The sequence below is a fragment of the Babylonia areolata genome, chromosome 12, assembly GCF_041734735.1.
Source record: "Babylonia areolata isolate BAREFJ2019XMU chromosome 12, ASM4173473v1, whole genome shotgun sequence".
Taxonomy (NCBI): Eukaryota; Metazoa; Mollusca; class Gastropoda; order Neogastropoda; family Buccinidae; genus Babylonia; species Babylonia areolata.
The window spans coordinates 41138916-41153179 of NC_134887.1; the positions used below are offsets into that span (position 1 = coordinate 41138916).

The window sequence follows — 14264 nt, forward strand, 5'->3', positions numbered from 1 at the left end:
AAGTAATTATGTTAATAATAAGTCTGAAATAGATGAATAAATGTAGATAATAAAATATATAATCGATTTTTGAAAAAGAGGAAATAATATTGTAATTATACTACTGATAATAATAACAATAGATAGAACAATGAAGATCAATAACATATATATATATATTTGTTTATTAAGTATGAATATGTTCATGTACAGGTTACTTTTTTCATCCTATGATGAAAGTTTGAAGGAATGGTCAATTTCCGAGGGCTGTTCAAGGTTTATGTCTTAATTCGTATGCTTTCTCTAAGTTTTTTTTTTTTTTTCTTCTTCTTCATCTTCATTTTCTACAAGGCTAGCATATTTTAGTTTGTCAGTTCCGACATGGCCCCATGTGGTCAACTGAATGGGCTTTAAACAACTAAAGATGAACGTAAAGATATAAGTAGTGAGAGTGGTGTTTGAGTGTTTGGATCTAGTCTTCCTGATAAGGCAACAATCCTTTGTTCTTTAAGTATCCAGCTTTGATATATACTTTACACACACACACCAAAAAAGATCAAAACCTAAAAAAAAAAGACAAAAAAAAAAAAGACCAACAAACATTGGAAATAATAAATATTGTCCAAAAAACTAGTGCTGGTGGTAGTAATGCCTTATTTCTCTGTGTGTGTGTGTGTGTGTGTGTGTGTGTGTGTGTGTGTGTGTGTGTTTCACAATAGCATAGACTGACTCGGACATACAGGCGACGTGCGCAATAGCCGAATGGTTAAAGCGTTGGACTTTCAATCTGAGGGTCCCGGGTTCGAATCACGGTGACGGCGCCTGGTGGGTAAAGGGTGAAGATTTTTACGATCTCCCAGGCCAACATATGTGCAGACCTGCCAGTGCCTGAACCCCCTTTGTGTGTATACGTAAGCAGATGATCAAATACGCACGTTAAAGATCCTGTATTCCATGTCGGCGTTCAGTGGGTTATGGAAACACGAATGTACCCAGCATGCGCAGCCCCGAAAGCGGAGTATGGCTGCCTACATGGCGGGTTAAAAACGGTCATACACGTAAAAACCCACTCGCGTATATACGAGTGAATGTGGGAGTTGCAGGCCACGATCGCAGAAGAAGAAGAAGAAGACATCCAGACAGATTTGTCGAATGGCGAAAGGGAAGCTGACACCACATGAACCTCATGCAGTGACTGGTAGGACGAGCTGCTTCTTTCATAACGACGTACGGTTTTGTTTCATGATGGCTGGTAATAACGACACACATGTTATCATTTAAAAAAAGTGTTTGCTGCCATACCAGGATTCTTCTGAGTTCGTGGGCTTCATGCAACTCCCCGTTCACTCTTATGTAGGAGTGGGTGTTCATGTGTATTTTACCCAACCAGGTTTATTTGTATTTGTATTTCTTTTTCTTTTTTATCACAACATATTTCTCTGTGTGAAATTCGGACTGCTCTCCCCAGGGAGAGCGCGTCGCTATGCTATAGCGCCACCCCCTTTTTTTTTTCTTTTTTTTTTTAACCTGCCTGCAGTTTTATTTGTTTTTCCTATCAAAGTGGATTTTTCCACAGAATTTTGCCAGGAACAAACTTTTTGTTGCCATGGGTTCTTTTACATGCACTAAGTGCATGCTGCACACGGGACCTCGGTTTATCGTCTCATCCGAATGACTAGCGTTCAGACCACTACTCAAGGTCTAGTGGAGAGAGAGAAAATATCGGCGGCTGAGCCGTGATTCGAACCAGCGTGCTCAGATTTTCTCGCTTCCTAGGCGAACGCGGTACCTCTAGGCCATCACTCCACTTCATGTCAGCAGCCGTGCTCCGTTTTCGTGGGGATGTATGCTGGGCATGTTCTTGTTTCCACAACCTACCGAACGCCAGCATGGATTACAGGATCGATTTAACGTGCCTATTTGATTTTCTGCATGTGTGTACACGCGATGGATCAGGCACTAGCAGATCTGCTTGTACAGTGACCTGGGAAATGGAGAAAAAAGACTGTGGACGGATCGAACTCGGGGAAACTGGCGAGAATCCAGCATCAGTTATAACCACCGCACCCGTTGCTGCCAGGGTTTGGTTAGGACGCCATTATAGGCAGGCATTTACCTTCCCTGTCCCACCGCACCCAACCCCACCCCCCAAAATAGTTCTGAACCGTCTCTGGCGCTTAGCGTGACAAAACAGACACTCTTTATTACACTGAACATGTAGCTTACACATGACACACCGAGACACAGTTAATTCTCTGTGCAAACGGATCATACACCGGCACACTGGCGTTCAAAAGGGGCAGTGACTGTATGTTTCTGCAATGGCAATAACGCTGCAAAACCACAGTCAATACGACACTGACAACGTACAAGAGCCCTTTTCTGTGCTCGTCGAAGCGTTCGGCTTTCACTGACAGGCGTGAAAGCAGTGATACAACATTCACCATTGAACACACGAATATATATGTATATTTTTAATCTCTCTCTCTCTCTCATATATATATATATATATATATATATATGTATATATATATATATGTAAATGGTTTGGATGCCTTCCCCTCTCTACCCACCTGCCCATCCGGCCTTCGGGATTCGCTACCATTTCTCAGTTTCTTAAAGGGTAAAGGGTGGATATTTTTCCGATCTCCCAGGTCAACATAATTATATGTGCAGACCTGTTTGTGCCTGAACCCCCTTCGTGTGCATACGCTGGCAGAAGATCAAGTGAAATACGCACTGTTAAAGATCCTGTAATCCATGTCAGCGTTCGGTGGGGCAGTTATGGAAACAAGAACATATCTACCCAGCATGCACACCCATGAAAAACGGAGTATGGCTGCCTACATAGCGGGGTAAAAACGGTCATACACGTAAAAGCCCCACTCGTGTACACGAGTGAACGTGGGAGTTGCAGCCCATGAACGACGAAGAAGAAGAAAAAGAAGAATAAATTATTTCTCACACCAGCCCCTTTTTTCTTTTCTTTTCTTTCTATCACTCCCACTCTCCCCTCTCCACCCCTTCCCCACCGTTCTCCCTCCTCCCCGCCCACGCCGACGTCCCCGCCCCCCTACCCCCAGGACCCCCCCTTCTCCCCCCCCCCCCCTTCTCTCTCTGTCTCTCTCTCGACTCACTATTGTAAAAGCTTGACACAAATTGCGAGCGCGCTGAAGGGGTCAAGGTAATGTTTGTTGTGACAGGTCGTCGCCATTGGAAACGGGACAACTGACACACTGGGAATCTCAGTGCGCATGCGCGTTTGCTGGCATTACTTTCAATCGAACTTGTCTCAGTGTCGTGACATGCACACACACACACACACAGTGTGTGTGTGTATGTGTGTGCGCGCGCGCGTGCGAATGTGTGTGTGTGTGTGCGCGCGCTCGCGCGTGTGCGTGTGTGTGTGTGCTTGCGTGCGTGTATGTGTGTGTGCGTGCGTGTGTGCGTGCGCGTGTGTATGTCAGTGTGTGTGTGTGCGCGCGCGCGTGTGTGTGCGTGTGTGCGCGTGCGTGCGTATATGTGTGGGCATGTGCGCGCGCGTGTCTGTGTGTGTGTGCGTGTGTGTGCGTGCGTGCGTATATGTGTGGGCATGTGCGCGCGCGTGTCTGTGTGTGTGCGTGTGTGTGCGTGCGTGCGTATATGTGTGGGCATGTGCGCGCGCGTGTCTCTCTGTGTGTGTGCGTGTGTGATAGAGAAGTAGGCCAGGAGGCGGAACTGACGGGTGGCATTACGGGTGGCATTACGGGTGGCGGGTTTTGTCTGGCACAGTGTTGGAAGCTGCAGTCGGGGTGTGAGGATTATAGTCAGTGCCTTCTAACTGCAGATCGCTGTGAACGGGTGGGCAGGTTGGTGCGCTAGGCTTACAGCTTTGACAGTGCTGTCACTGACGACACTGACCTGCGTTTCGGTATCAATGATAATTATTACTGGTAAAAATAACAATGATGACTATGATAATGATCATAACATGACAGTGCCGACAACAACAACAACAACTACTACTACTACTGCTACTGCTGCTGCTGCTGCTGCTACTACTACTACGACTCAGATGCGATTTTTGTATAATAATATTTCTGATAACATTAACAATGACAATGATAATAATTATGACAGTGCCAACAACAACAATAACAACATCAACATCAACAACAACTACTACTACAACGACGACGAAGACGAAGACGATGACGACGACTGAGATGCGATTTTGTATTAATGATATTACTGATAATAATGATAACAACGACAATGACAATAACATGACACTGCCAACAACAACAACAACAACTACTACTACTACTACTACTACTACTTCTACTATGAGGACGGCGAAGACGGCGACGACTGAGATGCCGATTTTGTATTAATGATAATACTGATGATGATAATGATAGCAATGACAATGATGATAATATGACAGTACCAACAACAATAACAACAACAGTTACTACTACTACTAGTAGTAGTCATTTCTGGCCATTCTGTTCTTCACCACTCTTTTGCTGATGATATTCAGCTACAAAAGTCTGAACTAAACCAAGTACACAGCTGATTCTGTCAATGCAGGATTGTATTCTTGAGAACCTATGGTGAACGTTCTTTCTTCTTTGCTGCTCCTCACATCTGGAACAACCTTCCTCATCATATCCGTGCATCTGATTCTATTTCTGCTTTTCGCTCATCGCTAAAAACTCATCTTTTTAAAACCTATCTGCGAGCACTCTCGGCTTCCTTGTTCTCCAACACCACCCATGTCAGCTCACTTTGGATGTATGTAGAGTGGGAGGGGGAGTGTGTGTTTGTGTGTGTGTGGGGTGGGGGTGGGGGGGAGGAAGGGAGGGGTTTTTTGAGAAAGAGTGGTTATGAATGTTTTATGTAACTTGTAATATTTTTCTTTCATATAAAGCGCCCTGAGCTCTTAGAGAGAAAGGGTGCTATATAAATGTACATTATGATTATGATTCTGATGATGATGACGATGATTATTGTTATTATTATTATTACATTACTACTACTACGACGACGACTGAGATCCGGTTTTGTATTAATAATATAATTGATGATGATAATAACAGCGACAATGATAATGATATGACAGTGCCAACAACATTTACAACAAAAACAACAACAATTACTGCTACGACTATTGTTGTTGTTGCTGTTGTTGTTGTTGCTGCTGCTGCTGTTGCTGCTACTACTACTACTCTGGTGCAGCAACAATAGCAGAGCAGTAATGATAACATAATTATATGCGTTCATCTCTGTTATGCTCGTGGCGTTTACAATGCCGAGAAAAAAGCATAACAACCAACATCTCAAGTTTTGCACTTTGTGTGGGCGAGGTGCATGCGAACGTGTGTCTGCATGTGTGCACGCGAGTGCTCGAGCACGGGTGTGTGAGTGTGTGTGTGTGTGTGTGTGTGTGTGTGTGTGTGTGTGTGTGTGTGTGTGTGTGTGTGTGTGTGCGTACGTGTGTGTGTGTGTGTTTTGTGTTGTGTGAAGCAATTACATGTACAGCCTTGGATAGAGGCAGCAGACATGTACTGTCAGTCGAGTCAGTTGACTGATCTTGTTGTGCTGAACAGGCAGTAACCTGTGTGCGTGCAGGGTGCGCACGCGCCCCCCCCCCCCCTCCACACACACCCTTACGTCCTCTCCCCCCCACCCCAGCCCCCTCGCCCCCCTCCCCCCATGTTCCTCCTCCTACTGTCCTACTTTCAGTTTGACTGCTTGCACACGAACGGATGTTTCAAGGAGGGACAGGTTTGAACTCGAAGCAAGAACAGTCGCCCAACTGGTTTGTTTTTTGTTACAAGTCATTGCGCCTCTTGTTGATCCTCAATGTATTTGTGTGTGTGTGTGGGGTGGGGTGGGGTGGGGGGGGGGGGGGGGGGGGGGTAAAGGGAGGGGCGGGAAGAGGGAGAAGGGGTTATGGGTGTGGGTGTGTTTGCTTCCATAACAGAACGTACATTAAGTGCCACGTTGCTACAGAAAACAAAAAAATGATTGAGTGCAATCAGAAAGTTATATGCGAGTCAATTTTTTTTTTTTCGACGATTGGACGGGGGAAAAAGTTTGCCTGTTTGTTTGTTTTTTGGTAGTGTGTGTGTGTGTGTGTGTGTGTGTGTGTGTGTGTGTGTGTGTGTGTGTGTGTGTGTGTGTGTGTGTGTGTGGTTTTTCTTTAAAGACTTGATTTACCTACATGATACATGCGCTCCCCGTAATGGTCGGTCTTTGGCTCCACCCGCTTGGCACCGTTTGTCGGGTGGGAAAGGAATGTATCGGAACTTCAGCTGTCTGCCGTGAGCCATTACACAACACTGATCTGTTTCCAACGAAGCACTGGGTAAATAACATATCAACAGATAAATGTTGTTGTCCCATCCACTACCCACCCATCCACCCCTTCCCCTATACCGCCACCACCCCTCCCATCCCCTACCAGGTGTCAGTCGGAGGTCATACCCCCGAAAACGGAGTGTGGCTGCCTACATGGCGGGGGTAAAAACGGTCATACACGTAAAAGCCCACTCGTGTACATACGAGTGAACGTGGGTGTTGCAGCCCACGAACGAAGAAGAAGGCGGGAGTCTGTCAAGGGGTGGGGGTGGAGAGGTGGCCTTGTGGTAATATCACCCGTCTAGGAATCGAGTGGTGTACGGGTTCGAATCCAATGATTATATGGACCGGGATCTTTCTTTACTCCCTTCTCCTCCACTAGACCTTCAGTGGTGGTCTGGGTGCTAGTTATTCCAACAATACAGTTTACAATATACAATACACTGCAATACAATACAATACAATACGATACAATACAATACAATAAAATATACAATACAATACACTGCAATACAATACAATACGATGCAATACAATACGATGCAATACTAAACAATACAATACAATGCAGTTTACAATATACTATACAATACACTGCAATACATTGCAATGCAATACAGTACGATGCAATACTAAACAATACAATACAATACTAAATAATATAATACAATGTAATACAATACGATGCAATACAGTTTATAATATACAATACAATACACAACACAATAAGATACAATACAATACGATGCAATGCATTACAATGCAACGCAACGTAACCCAGTGCAATGGAACGCAATGCAATAAAATGTAATACAATATGATACAATACAATGCAAAGCAATGCAATACAACACGATGCATTACAATACAATTGAGTGCAGTACAACACAATACAAAGTGTCTTTTTTTCTTCTTCTTTTTTTGTGTGTGCAAGTGTTCAAGGGTGACAAGGAATATAGAAATGGGGGCTGGGGGAGAAGGGGGTATAATACATCAAGGGTACAAACTGTAATCGGAAAGTAACATACAGACACAAAACACGGTAGGATTGTTGACGCATAGGCTATGCATACGTACATGTGAGCGCAAGTGCATGCGCACACTCATACACGCGCACGCCCCTCTCCCCAGCACACACACACACACAGACACAGACACAGACACACACACACACACACACACGCCATCTCGCCAGCACACTCACGTTGAAGAGGGCCACTTGAGAAAGGAAAAAAAACGTGAACAGAATCGATAAGTAAATGTTTATTTTGTATATTTGCTTTCAACATGAAGTTATCGTATGCTCTCTGGTGGTGTTTAACTGTACACCTCGTCATCAGTCCTGTCTGAAAGCATAGACACGGGTTGCTCCCAGTGTGTGTGTGTGTGTGTGTGTGTGTGTGTGTGTGTGTGTGTGTGTGTGTGTGTGTGTGTGTGTGTGTGTGTGTGTGTGTTCACATTTGTTCCGTTCTTTGGTGATGATAATACTACTGCTACTTCTAATACACACACACACACACACACACACACTACTACTACTACTACTACTACTACGACTACTACTACTACACCCCCCCCCCCCAAACACACCACAACACACACAGAGCACCGTGACAACACATAAACACCTCCCCAGTTCCTCTCCCTCCCCCCCAGCCCCCTGCCCCCCCCCCCCCCCAATCCACCACCCCCACCACACACACAGCACAGCACTAGCACAACACACAATTAAGCAGTTACTTAAAAAAAAAAAAAAACAACAACAGTGATCGATATGCAGAGTGGCGGTGGATGGGGTAGGGGGTGAAGGGGGTGAAGGAGTATAAAAAAAAAAAAAATAAATAAATAAATAAATAAAAATATAAAGACGGTTGGAGCACACAATCTGATTATTTTGCGGTGCAGGGGAAAGGAACGGTCGTTCCGCTCCACTGGCTATCAACAAAACGCCAGCTAGGAGTCGAGTGTCTGCCTGTCGTTCAGAGACCTATATTGACGGGAACTTGGTCATGACATTCACCTTTTCTTTCTCTCTCTCCCCTCCCCCCCCCCCAACCAACTCCCATAAACTCCCCTTCTCCCTCTCTACCTCCCCCCAGCCCCCCAAACCCCCAAACCCCACCTCCACTCCCCACCTCGCAGTTTAATCCCCACAGGTGTGTGTGTGTGTGTGTGTGTGTGTGTGTGTGTGTGTGTGTGTGAGGAGGAGGAGGGGGGAGGGAAGGAGGAGAAGAAGAAGGAGAACAAGAAGAAGAAGAAGAAAAAGAATGATTTAACAAGAAAATAACAAACTGAGCACACTTACATACAAATTCCACAAGTTACACACCGTTCATCATTCCTTAACTTTTTCTGAATTTACTCAAATCAAGTTGTAGTTTCTTCCCAGGAACCAATACTTTTCTGCCAATAACCAAACTTTGATGAATGTGATCGATGTTTAATTGGTCATCAGTCTGTTTCGAATTTCTTTATTATCTTACGGACATTCTAAAACAACGAAATGAAATTCATCCCCATTAGTTTCTGTAATCATTACATTCTTTGTTTGAATGACAGGAATTTAAAAAAAAAAAAAAAAAAAAGCGCCACTGTACCCCCTTGTCACAAAAGCTTTTAAGTTAATGACAGTGAGGAATAAAAGTGTGTGTGTGTGTGTGTGTGTGTGTGTGTGTGTGTGTGTGTGTGTGTGTGTGTGTCTGCCTCTGTCTGTCTGTCTCTCTCTCTCGCGAGAGTGGGATTCGAACCCAGACTCTCACGTACTCACTGTATCGGCAGATGAGCGTCTTAACCATTCTGCCACCTTCCTCCTGAGTACATACATATCCATGCCAAATTCCAAACATACATGTTAGGAAAGTATTTACGAAGTCCAGGGCAGGACGCTCAGTTTGATTTTTGCACTGCAGTCAAACTTGGGGGGGAGGGGGGGGGGGGGGGGGGGGGGGTGGCGGTGAGGGGGGGGGGGGGGGGGGGGGGGGCGAGAGTGGAATCTGAACCCCCAGACTCTCACGGACTGTCTGTAATAACAGGTGACCTTAACCTCTATTAATTAAATCAATATGGTACAAAGGCCTGATCAGTTTAAAACATTCGTAGTCGTATCGTGTTGAGCGTCGTAACCATTCTGCAATCTTTCCTCCTTCCTTCAGCCTTTAAAATAGAATAGAATAGAATGTGTCCTTATTACCAAGTGTACCGGGGTCACAAGGAATATTGGGAGGGGAGGGGAGGGGGGGGACAGTACATAACAAGATACGAACATAAATCGAAAATCATACACAAACACAGATACAGTAGAAACTAGGATACATACAACTGCATAGCAATATAAAAACTTGTGTATACTCACACATGCACGCACTGCACGCACGCACACACACACACACACACACACACACACACACACATGCACACACACATGCACACACACACACACACTCACACACACACACGTTTGAACAAAAGCTGCATATTACATGTGGATGGGGCTGATGACTCGATCTTTCGGTAGATGGTTGTTGGCTGCTTCAGTTTCAGTTTCAGTTTCTCAAGGAGGCGTCACTGCGTTCGGACAAATCCATATACGCTACACCACATCTGCCAAGCAGATGCCTGACCAGCAGCGTAACCCAACGCGCTTAGTCAGGCCTTGAGAAAAAAAAAATATATATAAGCTTACATAAATAAATAAATAAATCAATAATAATTATGATATTAAAAAATAAAAAAGGTAGCAGTAATGAAAATAATGATAAAATAATAATAATAATAATAAATAAATAATTAAATAAATAAGACAACAATGTTGGCTGCACCTTTGATTAGTTTCAGTTTCAGTAGCTCAAGGAGGCGTCACTGCGTTCGGACAAATCCATATACGCTACACCACATCTGCCAAGCAGATGCCTGACCAGCAGCGTAACCCAACGCGCTTGAGTAGCTCAAGGAGTTTGATTATCAAACTTTTAACCTATACACCTGGTGTGTTCCCCAGCTGACGACACAGGTCCAGACTTGCTGGAGCCATGTACCGCCACAATCTGCCGGCACACGGGCACCACGGGCACCACGGGCACCACGGGCACAACTACGGGCATCCTCATCGCGGCGGCAGAAGACGCGAGGGAGGCAGACACCGCGGTCGGCGCCGCGTGTACGGCCCCACCCGCCCCTCCCACCCCCTCAACTACAGGGGGGCCCTGGGCAGGAGGTGGCGGGACCGGCGGCTGCGGCCCTGGCTGTCGGCCAGAGAGGTGGCCTGGGAGGAGGAGAGGGACAACCGCCGACTGCGGAGGGAAGGTGTGTGTGTGTGTGTGTGTGTGTGTGTGGGGGGGGGGTGAGGGCGGGTGAGGGTGGGGGAGTGTTGTTGGTGTCTGTGTGTGTGTGTGTGGGGGGGGGGGGGAGTGAGGGGGGGGTGAAGGCGGGGGGTTGGGGGGGGGAGTGTTGTTCGTGTCTGTGTGTGTGGGGGTGGGGGTGGAGGGGTGTGGGTGGGGTGGAGGGGGTGGAGGGGGGAAGTTTTAGTGTCTGTTGGGCTCAAACGACTACTGCTACTACTACTGCTGCTACTACTAATGATAGCAGTAGTAATAGTAGTCGTAGCAGTAGTAGCAGTAGTAAGAAGAAGAGGAAGAAAACAAGAGTCAGGCATCTGCTTCATTCTCTTTTTTTTTTTTCTTCTTTTTCTTTTTTTGATCAAAGAAACAAAACTGACGTGGTGAAGTGCATGTAGATCGATCAGTCCACATGCTGTAACAACGCCTTGAAACTGAAACTGAAACTGAAGGCAGACTTCGACGCCTTCCAGAAACTGAACAGAAGGCACGCTTTGAAGCATCCTCAAAACTGAAAATGAAACAGAAGGCACGCTGTGAAGCATCCTCAAAACTGAAAATGAAACAGAAGGCACGCTTTGAGGCATCCTCAAAACTGAAAATGAAACAGAAGGCACGCTTTGAAGCATCCTGAAAACTGAAAATGAAACAGAAGGCACGCTTTGAGGCATCCTCAAAACTGAAAATGAAACAGAAGGCACGCTTTGAGGCATCCTCAAAACTGAAAATGAAACAGAAGGCACGCTTTGAAGCATCCTTAAAACTGAAACTGAAGCAGAATGCACGCTTTGAAGTCCACTTGAAACTGGAATTGAAACCAAAAGCATGTTCAGAGCCTCCCCTGAAGTTAGAATTGAAAGCACGCTTTGAAGTCTCCTGAAACTGAAACTGAAGCAGTACAATAGGCACGCTTTGAATACTCCTTGAAACTGAAATTGAAACCGGAGGCAGGCAGGTTTTAGAGCCTCCTTGAAGTTAAAACTGAGGGGACGCTTTGAAGCGTCCTTGAAACTGAAACTGAAACTGAGGGCACGCTTTGGAGTCTCCTTGAAAGTGAAACTGAAACTTCCATTCCTCCTTTCCCCACAGAGAGGCGCAGGATCTCGGAAGAGGAAGCCCGCAGAGAGAAGACCTTGACCGTGAATAACCTTGACCTTCACGTGGACGAGAACACGGAGAAGCACGTGACCTCTCAGTACGACTGCACCTCGTCAGAGCGACGAGACCGTCACCTCGTGCTGAGAAGAGGTCAGGAGTTCCGCCTGACCTTGACCTTTGACCGACCCTATGACGAGGCGCGCGACGATCTCGAGTTCATCCTTTCTCCAGGTGGGTGGGGCCGTGAGTGGCTGGAGGGTGGGGGTGAGGGTTGTGGTGGAGATGAGAGAGAGAGAGAGAGAGAGAGAGAGAGAGAGATAGAGAGACAGAGACAGAGAAGGAGAGAGAGTATTCAGACTGAGAGAGAGAGTTGGGGGAGAGAGGTAGACAGAGACACAGACAGAGTGAGACAGAAACGGAAAAATAAAGTGGACCAGGAGGCGGTCACTTCAAAACCCATCAATCCCTGATACTTTTTTCTTTTTTTCTTTCACTTTTTTTTTCTTTTTTCCACAGACGACGAGGGAGACTCGGACGGTGACGACGACGATGACGACGAGAGATGGCCCGGGGACAACCCCCTGGACGTGGCCCTCAAGCTGGACGTGGAGAGGAGGGAGGGGGAGGCTTTCCCCCCTACACACAAGGGCTGGGGGGCCCGGGTGGTGCGCTCTCCGGGCTCCGGCCTGGAGGTGATGCTGCACATTCCGGGGGACTGTCTGGTGGGGGAGTGGGACCTGAAGGTGCGCACCGCCCTGAAGGGATGGGATGGCGAGGAGGCTGACCGGCTGGACTATGACCACCCTGAGTCCCTGGTCATCCTCTTCAACCCTTGGTCCCCTGGTCAGTCAGTTTGTCCATGTGGCTGTGTCTCTGTGTGTGTCTCTGTGTCTTTGTCTTTTGTCTGTCTCTGTCTCAGTCTCTCTCAGATGTAGATTAGCAAGGACAGATTGGAAGAATTGGCTATGCCTAAAATCTTTGTCCTTCAAAATAAAAACGTTTTGAGTTCTGAGTTCTGAGTTCTGAGTCTCTTTCTCGCTCTCTGTAGTGTGTGTGTGTGTGTGTGTGTGTGTGTGTGTGTGTGTGTGTGTGTGTGTGTGTGTGTGTGTGTGAACGAGAGAGACAGTCAGACAGATAGACAGACATACAGACAGAGACAAACAAACACAGACAGACAGACAGAGACATACCCTCAGACAGACGCACAAAGAGACAGACAGACAGAGTGACCACTCCATCACGTGGAGGGTGTGTGTGAGGGTATCACTGCCATTCCATGTTCCAGGGGACCAGGTGTTCTTCACGGAGGACAAGTCCCTGCTGAATGAGTACGTGCTCAACAACAGAGGCCTGGTCTTCCGCAGATCAAACGACAGCGACCCGGGCTCCGAGTGGATCTACGGACAGGTGCGTCCACTAGCTTTTTAGCTCCCCTTCCGACGGGCGCAGTAGCCGAGTGGTTGACAAAGCGCTGGACTTTCAATCTGAGGGTCCCGGGTTCGAATCTCGGTACCGGCGCCTGGTGGGTTAAAGGGTGGAGATTTTTTCCGATCTCCCAGGTCAGCATGATTATGTGCAGATCTGCATGTGTCTGAGCCCCCTTCGTGTGTATACGCAAGCATAAGACCAAAACACGCACGTAAAAGATCCTGTCCGCGTTCGGTGGGTTATGCAAACAAGAACATACCCAGACCAGAATACAGCCCCCGAAAACGGAGTATCGCTGCCTACATGGCGAGGTAAAAACGGTCATACACGTACAAAGCCCGCTCGTGAACATTATGAGTGAACGTGGGAGTTGCAGTTGAAGAAGAGGCACCTCCCTTCTTCCTCCCTCCTTGTTGTCTGCGAGTGCATAGTTTTCAGTTTCAGTTCTCAGGTTCTCAAGGAGAAGCGTCACTGCGTTCGGACAAATCCATACACTTTCCACCACATCTGCTGGGTAGATACCTGACCAGCAGTGAAACCTCCAACGCACTTAGTCAGGCCTTGAGTGCATGCATGCATAATGTGTGTGTGTGTGTGTGTGTGTGTGTGTGTGTGTGTGTGTGTGTGTGTGTGTGTGTGTGTGTACCTAAAAGAATGGATGTCTTCTACAGGACTTTGCCAGAGGACAACACTGTCGTTCCCATGGGTTCTTTTTTTAGTGCGCCAATCGCATGCTACACACGGGACCTCGGTTTATCGTCTCATCCGAATGACTTGATTATAGACGCTCAGTTCGATTTTCCTGTCAACCTTGGGAGATAGGGCGTGAACCCAGATCCTCCCGGACTCTCTGTATCGGCAGATGACCGTCTTCACCACTCTGCCGCCTTCCTCCTCAGTGTATATAATAATAATAATAATAATAATAATAATAATGGTATTTATATAGCGCTGTGCAGAGACAAATCAAAGCGCTTTCGCACCAGTCATTCACACGCACGCATGACTCTAAAACTGTAGAAACTAAAAATAAGGAAGGGCAGGCAAGGGAGGCTATTTTGGGAAGAGGTGGGTTTTAAG

General features: G+C 46.6%; 1 protein-coding gene across 1 annotated transcript in view; it reads left to right on the forward strand.

Annotated features, from left to right (window-relative positions):
- Positions 1-3721: 3721 nt before the first annotated feature.
- The window catches only part of LOC143288627 (protein-glutamine gamma-glutamyltransferase E-like), a 31996-nt gene continuing 21453 nt past the window's right edge, over positions 3722-14264 (forward strand). Inside the window, exons 1-5 of the mRNA XM_076597282.1 lie at positions 3722-3827; positions 10322-10626; positions 11748-11987; positions 12273-12599; positions 13042-13163. Coding sequence (XP_076453397.1) covers positions 10353-10626; positions 11748-11987; positions 12273-12599; positions 13042-13163 — 963 coding nt within the window. The 5' untranslated portion in view covers positions 3722-3827; positions 10322-10352. The remainder of the gene's footprint in view (positions 3828-10321; positions 10627-11747; positions 11988-12272; positions 12600-13041; positions 13164-14264) is intronic.